Below are 14,540 nucleotides of genomic sequence, written 5' to 3' on the forward strand. Positions count from 1 at the left end.
CCAAAAATGGCAGGGGAAAAACTGGCAGCGTTGACTTCTTTCGTATGCTAAGATTCCTCCCATAACTCAGCCCTTTTAGGAAGACTACTGGTCAGATGGGCACAATTTCGCCGGGCTTCGGGGTCTGCCCACCTCCACGGGGGAGGTCGCTTGCAGCCCCCCAGAGGCAGAGCCTGCCTGCATTTTCTCCTCGCAACCTTCTTTACACGTGGGGTGTGTTAAGGGTCCGAGCACGTGTACAGCTCCTATAGTAACTTTTCACCCCATGTCAGAAAGTGGATTTATAACATACGCTGAGGCATAAATTAAAATTTAATTGGTTCCTCACAGTGACTCTGGGGACCCTGACGGCTGAGATCTCAGGCTGTGCTGGCACCGGAGTTTTGCTGAGGGTCACCTTAGCCAGGCTGTGTGATCACACAGGACATACACAGTCCTTGGCTCTGCCTCCCCGCTGCCAGTGCTAAGCACCACTTACATATCCCTTACTAGCTTGCACTCCCTGCCTCCTCCAGCTTTGATGCTGTGCAGCGGCTTTGTGGGGCAGTGAGGGGGCCAGGGAGCAGCAGGGCTGGAAGAGCAAAGAGAAAAATTAGCAGCATCCCAACACTGTCCAAGGTTCTCAGTCCTGCCTGGATGTCTTTGAGCCAAAGCAGCACTCCTGCCTTTGTCTCTCCTTGCAGTGGGAAGAGGAAGCCGACTGACTTTCCCATTTCTTCATGCCTGTATCCTACAAGGGATGAGAGGAGGTGCTGGCCCTGCTGAGTGCAGGGACTTCTCTTCCACAGCAGCAAAAGAGCTTTTTTGTATTGAGATGGGCTTTTGCTGGCAGAGGGCAAACCCCATTAGCAGCAGAGCTGTGCTCACATGAGGTTGTGCTGGGGATGCAACCTTATGAGACCTTGGGGAAACACACTCCAACCCGAAGTCCGAGGCTCGACCTTTTAGGCACAAGGAATATGCAGAAGGTGTGAAAAGCAAAGCCCACTCCTCAGTTACAATTTAAAGAAAATTTAGTAAGAGACAACAGGAGACAAAGTTAGTAAAGCAGAAGTAACAGTGCCGGATGCTTAGCCACATTAGCTGTAGCCAGAGGCACACCAGTCAACACATGAACACCCTTTATATACCCTGGGTATTGCATTAGACTCAAACATATTTACAAATGATTATATGTATTCAAACATTTTAATATAGTTCCTCCTCCATCCTGCCTTTTTTGGAGTGTGTGCAGTTGTCCCAGTGGTGGTCATTTTTGACACATTCAACAAGTTTCCATTCTTTCATTGGTTAAATGTTAATATTACATCAATTCTTCACCAGCATTGGTATCACAACACAGCAAAATGTTCACATTAAAAGAACTCTGAACTTTAGCAAAACTTCTTTTGCAAAAGTCAACATTTAAAAGACACATAGTATTTAACAATTGCAAAAGTCAACACTGTAATGTATTTATCATGAAGATGATGTGGTGTGATGGTTCCTTCTAGATGAGAACCTGTCCTCTCAGCCTGTCTGTCCCCTGAGCCATCCCCCATCAAACACTCTGATGCATTCCCTCCCTCCTCTCCCATCCCTGCAGGGCTCCATTGCATGTGGTGAGAAGCAAGTACTGAAATTCTCTTACATGCCAGGAGTACCAGGACCCTTCAGCAGGACTTTCCAGCTTAAAGTGGCAGAACTGGACCCAGATAATATCTACCTGAAAGGAGAAGCATCCTTTCCCATGATCAGTGTGAACCTACCCTGGAACATCGAAGGTGGGCACTTCCCATCTGCCCCTAGGAAGGGCCCCTCTGGTTTTGTTCCCTACCATATGCACATAGGGTAGCTCATGCCCACCTCCACCAAGCCTGGAGGGTTGCAGGACTCCCAGGCCAACTCAAGCCCTCTGGTTGCTTTATGAGTCTTGAGCAGAGGATCCCATGTGGTCTTTGTCCCAGGAACCGTCCTGCAGAGCTTGCCAGCAGATCTGGCAGGGTCCTGAAGGACGATGGCTAGACTGAAAGACTTGGGAAAGCTGTAAGAGAGGCTGGCAGGGCTTCTGGCAGGGTTACATTTGTGTAACATTGCAGGCAATGAGGTGCTCCTCTGTAGGGAAGAAGGTAAGTGGGAGCAAACATGAGGATTCAGAGAGGAGCAGCAGCATCCACTTTGTATAGATGGCTTCTTTCTGGAAGAAGGATTTCTTTCTGGAAGAAATCAGTGTTGGGAGGGAGGGACTTCCCAGCTTAAATGGGACTGGCACTTTGCTCACACTTCTCATTGTGGATGCTTTCTTTTTTCAGGAAATGAAAAATATAAGAAGCGACTGAAACAGCATGCAAAATCCCTGAAACAACACAGTCAGAGAAATAAATTAGTTGTTCAGAAGAAGACTCGGAGCTCAAAGACCTTGAAGTCTCAGATCCCGAAGACTCGGACCTTGAAGACTCAGAACCGGAATCCCCAAGTGCTTGGCTCTGGCACTGTAGTAAGATCAGCTGCAGCCCTGTTTGGCACATGGCACCATCTCCATGGCACCTGAGCCCCTTGCAGCCCACAGTACCTTCCTGGTGCCCTGATGGCACCTGGGACCTCTCTGCCCACTTACAACCATGTGTCACCTCAGCACTGCCCCTAGGGCTTCCACTCTGGGCATGGTCTCTTCTGGGGTTGCACCAGCTTCTTGGGTACCCCAGGGAGAGATCCTGAAGGCCATGCTCAAGGGAAGGAGTTGATGGTGCTTTGAAGGAGATGCAGGTCGTTGCTGGGGAGTTTGTTGGTCCCAACCCAAGCCCTGCCAGATTTACAGACCTGAGCAGCAGCTGCTTGATTGTGCCCTAGGACTGTGCTGGTGGTGCTCATCTCCCAGAGGCACCAGCTTGGTCACGGTTCCCTTTCAAGACAGCTTCTGTCCAAGGTGCCTTGGTACTGGCTGGGGGCAGGCAAGTATCTGGAGCTCTGGAAGGTTCCTGGTTTGTCTGCCTGGCCAGATCAGGCAAACTTTGCTAACAGTGGCTGGGCAGGTGAAGATGCTGGAAGTTACATCTGTGGAGATGAGATTCTGGCTAAGAGAGCAGGAGGCGTCACCGACACTGAGCAGCCAGACAGGAGGACCCTACAACCCCTCTCAACAAGAGCAGGGTGGGATCCTTTCTCAGATGCAAACCTTGAGAAAGACCTTTGCTAACCAGGCACTGTCTTCTCTTTCCTCAGTCAAATATTCAGCTGCAGATGGAGTTGGTGATGAACCTGGTAAGGAAGCCTGCTCTGGAGCTGCAGAGAAAGTTGCAATCCCATCGCTCAAAAAGCAGGTTCCCAAACAAGAAGCTGTGCCAGAATCTTGTCAAGTGAGTAGGGACTCCCATCCCCATCTCCAGGTGCCCCATGAGGAACACCCAGCAATGTCCCCTTGTCCTGAGAACTCCTTGTGTCTGCAGAGCTGGGAATAGCCTGGACTTCAGAAAGGGAGTGGTCCTGGTGGCTGTGACACACTTGATGTGAGCAGCAGAGTGTCCTCCCTTCTCCCACACCATGCTGAGCTTTGGACTGCTCAGCTCCCCACAGGTGTGGGGTTCTGCTCCCAGAGCTGAGGGGACCCAGTGCAGACCTTCAAGCCCTTCCAGACAGCATAAATTCTGTCCCTGCTCATTAGGCTCTCAAAGAGACAACTCCCAGATGATGTCTTGGTTCCAGACAACAGAGCACACTCAACAAAAAACAGAAGGGAACTGCACATGTCAGCAAACCCTTTAAAACCCAAAATCAGATGGCTCAAATCCTGGTGGGGTTGCAGGGCTTATCTAGGTAACTTGATCTGTCCCTTTACACCATCATGATGCAGCACAAGTACAGGACGCTTCAATTCAGAAAGAAGTTGCTCTGCAGAACAGATCATGTGAACTGGCTGCAGAGCAGTGAAGACTTCCTGTGCAGGCAAATCTTATTCCTAGGCCCCAAAGCAATTTCAGGCTCAGGCTGTGCACCAGATTAAGCAGTTTCATTGAGACCAGTGGAGGCTCAGTGTACTCACCTATACTGTCTTTTCATGGCAGAGGAGCTGTGGCCAGGGTCCATTTGAAACAAATTTTATTTTCAGGTACCATTAGTAGCTGATAAAACCTAGGACCTGCACTCCTTCTGACTTCTCAAAGTCATTGCCAGGTGATCAGGCCATGGGTTTCATGGGCTTGAGCTGAGTTTTTACAGCAGTGAATAAAGAACTGACCACTTTATTTGTATCCTCCATCTACTTGGACATGTAGCCAGGCTGTGTTTTAAGGACTGTCCTTACTCCTCCTTGCAGAGTTAAGCTGCCTGAGTATGTCCTGGACATGGGCACTGTCCTTAAGGGTAACACTGAGACACGCACTCTGGTGATCACCAACCCTGGGCAGATCCCAGTGTCCTTCCAGGCTGATATATCTGCCCTGCAGAACACAGGTAAGCAGTGCTGGAGACACTTCCTGTGGGCTTGAAGGAGGTGTCTCAGACAGATTAGCTTAAGCCACTGAACTTGGTGAGGTATTTGTGCTTTTTCTTCCTAGTGCACCTGCTGGGAGCTTTAGAGCAGAATTCTCCTGGCTAGCCATGTCCAGGGACCTGGACTGCCTGTGATGGCCCTAATGCTTCAGTGCAGGGGCCAGATGAGCTCACCACCCTGGTCACCTCTCAGCATCTTCTGCCCTTGGCTCCCATGATCATCAGGTCCCTCTGGGCACTCTGAGGGCTTGTTTTGCAAACCAGCGGGGTCTGCTGTGTTTTGGAAGTGCTTTGTTTGGAGTTCACACTATCACAGCACTTGTATTCAGCCTTTATTGAGGAAACAGCCTGTGAGATCCTCTGGTGGATCAAAAGAGGCTTCCAAAAGAGGCCTTGAAGCAAGGCTGCATTTCCATCACACAGTGGCTCACTGTGTCTGACGGGTGTTCAGGCGCACCCTTAAGTTTTTGTCCAGGTCACAGCATTGAGGGCAGTGGAAAAGAAGGGACGGGGTCTTCACGATTTGCAAGGAGCCATGAAGCCGTTTATTGATTCACAAAGCAAAGTTTATATACTTTTTCTATTGTTACTAAAAATAGTGCACCAATAATATTTGTGTAACTAAGGTATATTGCTTAATTGTAACTAGATAACATTGCTCAATCTGGGCCTCGTTTCAGCTACCAAGGTAGATACAATATTTCTCGCAAATCCCCATAGAAACTACATACTAAGCACTCTGTACTGAGCACCTTCTTACCTTTTGCATTCCTTCTCCAAAATCCCGCTTTCTTCTGCCAAGGCTTGGCCTACTCACTCCTGCCAAGGCTTGCGGCCTACTACGGCTAACAGATCCACATCGGTAGTGACAAGCTGAGCAGTACTAGCAGTTCTGCTCTCTAGTTGAATTCTCACACAGCATGGCACGGGGTTTTTCCCAGACCTCTCAGCCAGGACACCTTAAGGCCTTAACATGCTTATGACACATTTCATGTTTCTCATGTATCTCAGCTGTTTTGTTTTCATTTGTTCAAGGTTTCAAAGTGAATCCGGACCAGGTGCAGGGCCTGCCCCCCCTCCAGACCAGAATGCTTGAAGTGTGCTTTGAGAGTGCTCACCGGGCAGAGGGTGGCATGGATGTGCTGCTGCCCATAGAGGTACCACAGCTCTTGGGGCAGGCAGCAGGCTGGGCACAGCAGCAGATGTCACCTGCACCCTCTGCTGACTTCTCTGTCCTTCTCCAGGTGGCAAAAGGCCCCACATATAAAATCCGCCTCCGTGCCGCTGTGTTGGAACTGTCACTCAGCCTCTCCAAGAACACTTTGCAATTCTCTGATATCCTCGTTGGACAGTGCCAGATTGAAACAGTCCGGCTCTACAACAGGTTCCAAGTACCCTGCAAATGGTTCATTAAGGGCGTCGAGCCTGTTACGAAGGTAAAGCACAGGCGACATTAAACATGTAACTTCTTGGTTGGGTTTTCTTTGTGTCTCTTGTCCTTTTTCGTCCTGTGGCTGCCTGAGCACTTGGATCTACAGCATGTTTGAGGAAGCTTCTGAGGGTCTAGATCAAGACTGGTTTGCCTGGACCTGTTCCATTAGCTAATGCTTTGCTTTTCTGCCATCTTCACCCATTCTTCTTCCTCTGAGGACAGTAGTTCCCCATCTGCCTGCCTGTCTACAGGTTTTCCCCCCAGCTCCAGGCTATGGGGGCCACATTTGGTTTGGCTGTGGGTGCTCTCAGCACCGTATCAGTGTCTCAGAGCACTACAGGAACTGAAGCTCTGTCCTCACAGACTGAGGTGCCCTCATGAGATTTTTTTCTGTGCCCAGTACAAGCAAGGCAAATACACGACACCAGCTATGGGTCGGAAGCAGCAGGCACTGGAGGATGAGCCCTGTCCCTTTGAAGTGATACCCTCCAAAGGAACCCTTGATCCAGGAAAGTGGCAGAACTTGCAAATCCAGTTTACACCCAAGGAGCAGGTGAGACTGGCAGGTGTCAGCACAGGAGGCCTGTCAGGGCTATCTGGAAATGAGGGCCTAGTGCAGAGAGTGTGGTATGAACTCTGCTTTCACAAGGAGGTTTCTGCAAGCCCCGTTCTCAGTGTGGCTCAGTTCACCTCACAGAGCACTCCTGTGAGAGAGATGTGCTTTGAAATGCCCACAGGGAGCTTGCACAGAGAGCATCAGAACTCTGTGGCTGCCTCCTGGCACATGGGGGGATGTGCCCAACTCCCCTCAGCCTCTCCCTTGTTTGGCTGTATTTGCAGCTGCGACACTCGGTGCAGAGCAGCTGCACACTTGCAGAGGATAATCCTGGAATGGCCAGTCGAGGCTCATTCTACTGCAGAACTGACAGACAAAACAGCCACCAGACACCTTCCTGGGCACAGCAGGACAGTCACCTGTAGTGGTGTGCTGCCAGCAGTCCCTGGGGCTCTGGCCTGCCTGCACATTCCCATGCAGCTGGATATTCAACTTAAAAGATGGAGTATTCTCAAAAGTAGTTTGCCTGTGGCTGCTGACTGACAGCGTGTTCCAGTATGGACACAAGGGGCTCCTGTGCCCGCTAACAGTCCCACTGATCTTTAATTGCTCAAGAGATGTAACCATCTTGTGTCTGGCTTTGACCAGAGCCAAACACTAAGCAAAGAAGATGACCCTTGTTTCTAGCCAGCAAGAACTCATTTGCTTCTCTCCTGGAGCTGGCGTTTGCCTGATGCAGCAGTGCCAGGAATGTGTCTGGACACTGTAACCCCGAGGGCCCTTCTCATGAGCATTGTACTCCTGCATGACTAGGTGAAACTCCTGACAGTCTATTGTACATCCATCTGATACCCAAATACCCAGTTAGAGTGCACACTAGGATTCATCCCAGTTACTCAGACCCAGGACACAGATGCTGTACTCTCTAGCATAAGTAAATGATACCTGGTTTCCATTCATCTTGGAGGGACTGATTAACAGCCTGACCTTGGGGCAAGCATTGTATTTGGGGTCCTGTCACATGGGATTTCATGGATAAATTTTCTGCACTTTTCTCTTTTCAGAGGTCTTACAAGAATGAGCTGAAGCTTTACATTTGTGACAGCAGACATCGCTTAAAGCTGCACCTCTCAGGACAAGGTCTGGAGGCACGGTTGGAGTTCAGCCCCCCAGCACTAAAGATGGAATGGGTGCTGGTGAACAGTGATGGGGTGGACACCACAGTGGTGGTGAAGAACCCATGCAACTTCCCTGTTGAGTTTTACTCACTGGATTTTGATGAGCAATACCTTGAGGAGGAGAAGGTGAGAAGGCAGGTCTGGTCCCCACAGACACGCTGCCCAAGCTTCACAGCACTCCAGCATTCCCAGGCTTGTGCCAGGGAGATGGAGGCAATTCCCAGGGCAAAGCCAACTCTGCTGATGTGCTGTGGGAGGACTTAAATAGTTTATGTTGTTGGGAGGAAGGGAGGAGACACAAAATGGGTTTGTTGAGTGTGTGTGATGAGAAGTGAGAAAAGGAATCTTGCGTATGGTTTCTCTTCCCTACGTGCACAGATCCTGCGGATGGCAGTGGGGTCTGAGTACCAAAAGAACTTTTTGATGCCTCCACGTGCCGTGGGTGGGACACTGCCCCCAGAGGTGCTGGATGACTATGAAGCACAGAAGAGGCTGAAAGCTCAACAGGCAGAGCTCAGGGCCATGGCAGAGACCAAGGCCACAGCTGAGGCTGAGGCTGAGGCCATGGACAAGGCAGCACCAGGTCAGAAAAACAGCGAGGGTTTGGCGGTGTCTGTCTTGATTGTGGTCACAGCAGGGAGTCCAGCCCACACACCTGAAATCTCTGCCACCTTGTTTTCCAGGGAAAGCCCATGCTCTCAGCAGCTGTCTGCTCCCCAGCTTGGTGGAGGAACTTTTGGGTGAAGGGCTGTGGCATCCTCTACCAACCCTAAGTGTAGCCAAAGCAAGCTCCTATCTGCCTGCCACAGACTGGGGAAATAACTGGGATATTCCCTTGTGTCCCCTAGCCACTAAGACTAGGATTGTTTGAGTTCTTCAGACAGTAGGACCAGGTCTACTATTTGCACCTTCCTAGCAACAAAAGAACAAGCTCATGTTGCTTTCACCAAGTCTCCTTTCCTGGGATCTGAGGAGATGGGGAGGATGATGAGGATCAAAAGTAGGCAGGAGGCTGACTTTTTCCCCTGGTTTTGCACTGCAGTTTATCACGGGGCTGTCACACCCTCTCCTGAGCCCATGGTGGAAGTGACTGGGAATCCTGTGTCTCGGGCTGTCATGCGGCACCTGGGCATTGACTCATCTTCAGACAGGTGTGAAGCACAGCAGGACAGAGGGATTGTTGTCATCATCCATGGGCCACCCCAGACAGGTATGTGAGCTGCAGCCTTGGGCTGCAGGGAGAGGGTCAGGCAGGAGGAACACATCCTGGTGGAGCATGGCGCTTAAGGCAAAGTCCTCAGCTAAACAGGAGGTAGAGATGACCCTCTGGGCTCTAGAATTCAGGGCTTGTACCCACGCTCCAGCTGCCTCTCTCATGGCCTCCCCAGAGGAACACTTGCTTTCCCATTGTCCTTTTAACTTTGAAATCTTGTTCAAGATTTTTCCAGGGCCTGTCCCTGTAATGCTTCATATGCAACTGTCCCCAAGCAGTCCTCCTCTCTCTCTCAGGAAAGACAGAGGTAGCAGCAGCCTTGTGTCACTATTACGACGCTGCGCACTTGTCCATTGACACCGTGGTGAAAGAGGCCATTGCCAATGACCAGAGCAAAGCAGGGTGCTGTGCCCGGGAGCTTTGCACCAACGCTGCCATGGAGCTGAAAAGTGAAGATGAAGGTAATGCTGGTGAGGAGAAATGCTGCACTCAGAGTCAGTGCTTGAGAAACCCACCATGACTTTCCACTTCTGCTTACTCAGAGCAGTTTTTTAATCCTTATGTCTCTTAGGGAACAGGGGTGAAGTCAGATCTCTGACCTGTCCAAAAACAAAAACAGAAATAAATTTTAAGGGCACAGTCAGGGGTTCTTTCATAGCCCATTTGCCACCATTCTTGGCACATGTTTGTTTTTCTAGGAGTGGTGAAGTACATCTGTCTCTTTCCCAAATATATTTCCTCTAAGCTGAATCGAGCTTGCTCCTCATGGGCAGCAGGCAGAACAGCTGCACACTTTAACAAGCAAAAAGCCTTCTGCAGTGGCTGATTAAGCACTAGAGGACTGACTATGACTGTAACCTTGCAAACGAGAGGAAGGAAAGGACAGCCTCCCAGAGAAATTTCCAATGAGTGACATGCTACAGATGAACTCTTTTCTCCAAACATTTACCTGTGCCCACTGCCAGGGTACACATCTCGTGTGTGTTGGGCTGTTCTCCCTGTGACACTGGAGACTTTAATGAACTCACTGGGCAGTTGGTACCCTGAGCTCTGCAGGGTGAGGCAGACCTGGCTCAGTGCAGGGGGAATGACACGGGCTGCTGGAGCCCAGGCTAGCTCTTTGGAGCACACCGGCGCCATGCTGGGAACTGCCCCGGGGTGACATTTCCCAGAACAGAACCCTAAGAGCTGGCAGCTCTTCGGTGTGGCCCACGTCAAGGACTGGGTAAAGGAGGCCATGAAGGCTCTCTGCTTCTGGGGTTTCAAAGAGCTTATCGAACTTGGAGGGTCCAGGGCCACAGAGCCCCGAGCACTCGTGTGCTCAGGATAGATTAGAGGGTGGATACGAACAACTGACCAATAAGGGATCCCTAGGGAAGGAGTGGAGGGCAGGGTTTTACAGGGTTACAACCAATGAGGGAAGCAGGGGGAGGAGAAAGGGTCACATGGACCAATGGGACATCGAATAATAGGGGATTTCCAAAGGGGTGGAACAACTAGGGATTGGCCCGGGGTAAGACTGACAAGGAAGGTGCTGGAAAAGGGGTGGGGTTACAGTGATGGACAACAAAGGGGCTGGAACAAGGGGCAGGGCTACAATGGTGGACAAGGAGCAGGGAATGGCAAATGAGGTAGTTTCAGGGCTGGATACAGTTTAGGGACAGATCAACTGGGGAAAGCATAGGAGAACATAGGAAGAAACTATTATAACAATAAACTGAATACAATAAAATAAAATAAACATGCGCTGCAGCAGGGGAAGTTTTGCATTGCTCAGTTTTGAACCTGGCTGGGTTGGGAGCTGGTGGAAGGAAGAAGAGTCTGGGTCCCAGCTGGGGTTTTCCCACAAGGAGGATTTAGCTTCAGTGGAGACAGATGATGCAAGTGGGGTAGGGCTGCAGGTCTCCACATGAGAATGCAGGATGGATGCAGTGTATGAAAAAATGGTCCTGGAGGACAAATCTTTGGCTTGATCTGTAGGGGAACTGCTGTGCAAGCAGTGTCACCTGCATGGCCAGTTGTTAGGACGGACATAGTGCTGGCTTTGAAATCAAGTGTGGGATGGCGTGCTTTACCATGCTGGTAAGAGAAGCAGGGAAGAAGTTGCTTCTGGGAAACAGTGCTGCCCTGCAGACTGGGGGAAAAGTGCCATGCTCCTTCCAGGGCCCAAGGTTGTGCCCATCATGGGGAAAGGTTTCCTACTTGCTTTTCAAAGACCCCCTGAACCATCTGTCCCCTGTGCAGGAATAAAGTCTCAGCTCACTGATCAGAACAAGAATAAACTAGCCTCTGGGGAAAAAAACAAGAATGCCAAAGGCAAGTCTCCTTCAGCACAAAAGAGGAAGGAGCCAGCCAGCAAACTCGACAAAAAGGTAAACACGATCTGCCCTGGCTGATGCCTGGACCTTTGCATTGTGTTTGAGAGGGACAGGGGCTGGTTACAGTGGAGGCTGTGTGCCAACCAGGTCTGGTATGTGAGTCCATAGTGCCAAGCCCAGCTGGTAGGCTGGATATGACTTGGGCTGGGAATGTGCTGCCCTGGTTCTCAGTGGTTTGCTGGTGAAGTGTAGTCCTGGCTAGTGTGGCTGCAGGCAGTGACCAAAGTTCTGGGAGGCTGCACTGGAGGCTTGCAAGCTTGGGTCTCTGCTGGCCAAGGCATGGGTCCTCCAGGACCATCCCCTGGGGCCCCCGCAGCCTGCAGTGTAGGATTGTTCTAGTCTCCACTAGTGAGGAGCCCCAGCTCCAAGACCAGCAGTGGGAGTTGTTCAGGGCTTTCCACCATGGTTTATTTTCCTTAAAATGGTCCACATTCCAGTTCACAGTTTCCACTGCTCCTGCGCCGCAGCAGCTGAACATCATCAGCAGTCGTAGGGAAGAGCTGAACTGCTTGAGCTGTGTGCTGCCTGAGGACCTGCTGGTGGACATCCTCTGTGAGAGGCTGAAGGTTTGTGGGGTGGGGGAAAAGAAGACATTCCTGCTCTGGAGAGACAGGCAGTGAGGTATGACTCGGAGAGGAGGAGGAGGAGGTCTGTCCATGCTGTTGGAGCATCCTGGACTGTGTGCAGGGAACCCTGGGGGAAACTGCACATGCCCTTAGTTGGTAGGGCCTAAGGACATATCCAAATTGGTCTTAGCTAATGCACTTGGAACAAGGATAGCTGGTGCCCTGTGACATCTGGGTTTACTGTCCAGCTGCGAGCGCCCTGTGTGCAATGGCTGACTTGCTCTTCCCTTTATTCACAGCGTGAAGACTGCTACAAGGGAGTGGTCTTTGATGGCTTGGAGAGCCTCTTTGCAAGCCGCCTGGAATCTTCTCTGCTCTGTGTATTCAAAGCTGTCAAGAATCGTCATCATATCTATATGGTGAACCTGCATCAGGATTGTGCTTCTTGGATAACTAAGGAAGAAAATGAAAGAAAGAAGAGGGAAGCTAAAAGAGAGAAGGAAGGTGAGATATCTCCTTCCCTCTCAAATCTTTTTTGTCAAGCCCTCAGCCTTATCTCTGTGTATCTGGATTTGCAGCAGAGCTTGGAAGAAACGTTTTTATTAATCTTTCCACCTTCTGCCTCAGTGTATATTGGGGTTGAGGGTGGTTCCCGACAATCTCTTTTAGGGTTTGCAGATATTAGGGCAAAAATAAAAGAAGAGCAATATGACTTAGTAACATAAAGCACTTTAATAATAATGAAGGTAAATGTGGGACAAGGCCTAAAAATCTGAATATATGTATTAACCAAGGGGATGAGATTTCTTCAGGAGCCAGTGGTCGAAGACCAAGATTAAGGGAGGTCCAGAGTATAAATGTGGGGCAAGAGAGGGGGTGGAGTTGAGGTTAGGTTCCAATGGGTACAGGGGAAAGTGGTGCAGAGGCAGAGCAAGGGAAGGTAGGGTTCAATGGGGTAGGTTGGGTGGAACACTGCTTCAGCTGAGGACCAATGGGGATACAAGGAAGGGAGAACATTCTAAGAACTGGGAGTGACGATAATTAAGTGGGAAATGAGTATGGAATATGTATGATGTATTAACATAGGCAATCTCATAACCCTGAAAATTTTTTTGGGGGTCACCACAACTTAAACAAATGCCCCCCAAGGTTTAGGGTTGGGATACAGCCCCTCTTCGGCGATGGTTGCCTGACCTGGAATACTGGTCAGGCAGACTCTTACAAGCGTAAACAGAACTCAGAGTTGCAGGAGATGTGAATTTTTAAGACTTTCCCTAATCTCTAACATTAAAGCTTGAGCACAAGTGCAAGCTGCTGTAGCTCAGTAACAAATGACTGTCCTCAGCCTTGGTGCACTTATGCCAGGCAAAGCACAGGAACTCACTGCCCAGTCATAGTTGGGGGATTGTCTGAATTTTGCAGCAGGCATATGAGCTCCCAACATCTCCTGATATGATAGGCTAGGTTGGGAAAAGCTGTGAATCCTTGCAGCTGACCCAGAGCACCCAGCTCTGCTTGGAATCGCTCATGGTTTCTCCTCTGGTTTGTGCTAAAGAACTGCAGCGCAAAAAAGCTTTTCAGAGGAATGTGGGACATATCTTGAAAATGGATGATGATGAGTATTATGCCCTTCCTGAGGAGAAGAAAGCTCTAGTGGATAAAATAATCCAGGGAAGGAAGCATCTACGGAGTGAGAGGTGAGTAAGCCTTCCATGAGTTACTGCTCAGGGTAGTGTCCCTGAAGGGTTGCCCTGCTCCAAGGACTGAGCTCAGAGGTGTTTGATAGCAAAGGCCACAAGCAACACAGCGATGGCCACTCTTAGCTCCCTGGCTCTCAAAAGAGGAAGAACCTTCTTCTGTTGAGATAGAACATCTCTATTTTATTGGTGAGCACTCCTGGTTTAGATGCTGCCTGCAGGGAGCTGGGCTGTGGGGCTTGCCTTGGCACTGCCTGTAGAAGTGTCTTTAAGTCTATGATTTTGATTTGCACCTTCTTCATCATCTTTTTCTTCACCAAAACAGTGGGATGGTGGTACGGGCAGGTGTGGGGCATAGGCAAACACTTGATTTGGGTCCTGGTCCTGCTACGGATAAAGTCTATGCAATGCTGATCTGCCACAGTTCTCCTTGTGGTGGGACACCACCCATAAAAGCTGATGTGATTTAGGCTTCCTTGCAGCTGCAGAAGTAGGCAAGCTCTGCTCCAGCAAGGCAGCCCAGCTCAGGACACACAGCAAGAGTGTAGAGCTGGGAGGTGATGCTGCTTGAAGCAAGCCTGTGTATCAGGACTTCTTTCAGCTCAGGTTGAAGTTGGTTTCATGGGGAGGAGCTGGATGAGGCTGCTTCAAATCATTTCCATGCCAGATAGCACTCGTTTGCCTTGGTCACAGCTAGGATCCAGCAGGAAATCTGGCTGTCAAGAGTCTGTCTTACAGGAGAGAAGTTCCTACAACCTTTGCTTTCTGACTGATAGGATTATTCTTATTAAGGAGCGTGCTATGCCCAGGGAGAAGGGGGCTGAATGAATTGAGAAAGAATTGTAGGAGGGACAAGCAGATGTTAGCAATTTGGGATGTGGTTTAAACTGGGAAATCAAGAGGCAAAGGACGTTTCCAGGCATCAGTGCAGAGAGCTGGTGGATCAGCCTTGGGCAGTGGGCTGGAGGTGTCTGGGTGTGCCTTAAGAGGGAGGTTGCACAGTTGAGACCTTATAACGGCAAGGCTTAGGTTTGGCTGGTCCTAGAGGTCCCC

General features: G+C 50.1%; 1 protein-coding gene across 1 annotated transcript in view; it reads left to right on the forward strand.

The window, feature by feature from the left end:
• The window catches only part of LOC117001523 (hydrocephalus-inducing protein-like), a 79,294-nt gene that overhangs the window by 45,886 nt on the left and 18,868 nt on the right, over nucleotides 1-14,540 (forward strand). The window contains exons 28-42 of the mRNA XM_033069938.1: nucleotides 1,586-1,763; nucleotides 2,292-2,476; nucleotides 3,202-3,335; nucleotides 4,292-4,428; nucleotides 5,503-5,624; nucleotides 5,712-5,903; nucleotides 6,300-6,452; nucleotides 7,520-7,759; nucleotides 8,012-8,216; nucleotides 8,676-8,843; nucleotides 9,143-9,307; nucleotides 10,902-11,218; nucleotides 11,662-11,790; nucleotides 12,090-12,294; nucleotides 13,346-13,487. Of these exons, the coding sequence (XP_032925829.1) occupies nucleotides 1,586-1,763; nucleotides 2,292-2,476; nucleotides 3,202-3,335; nucleotides 4,292-4,428; nucleotides 5,503-5,624; nucleotides 5,712-5,903; nucleotides 6,300-6,452; nucleotides 7,520-7,759; nucleotides 8,012-8,216; nucleotides 8,676-8,843; nucleotides 9,143-9,307; nucleotides 10,902-11,218; nucleotides 11,662-11,790; nucleotides 12,090-12,294; nucleotides 13,346-13,487 (2,672 nt within the window). The remainder of the gene's footprint in view (nucleotides 1-1,585; nucleotides 1,764-2,291; nucleotides 2,477-3,201; nucleotides 3,336-4,291; nucleotides 4,429-5,502; nucleotides 5,625-5,711; nucleotides 5,904-6,299; nucleotides 6,453-7,519; nucleotides 7,760-8,011; nucleotides 8,217-8,675; nucleotides 8,844-9,142; nucleotides 9,308-10,901; nucleotides 11,219-11,661; nucleotides 11,791-12,089; nucleotides 12,295-13,345; nucleotides 13,488-14,540) is intronic.

This window comes from Catharus ustulatus, chromosome 11 (genome assembly GCF_009819885.2).
Source record: "Catharus ustulatus isolate bCatUst1 chromosome 11, bCatUst1.pri.v2, whole genome shotgun sequence".
NCBI classification, from domain to species: Eukaryota; Metazoa; Chordata; class Aves; order Passeriformes; family Turdidae; genus Catharus; species Catharus ustulatus.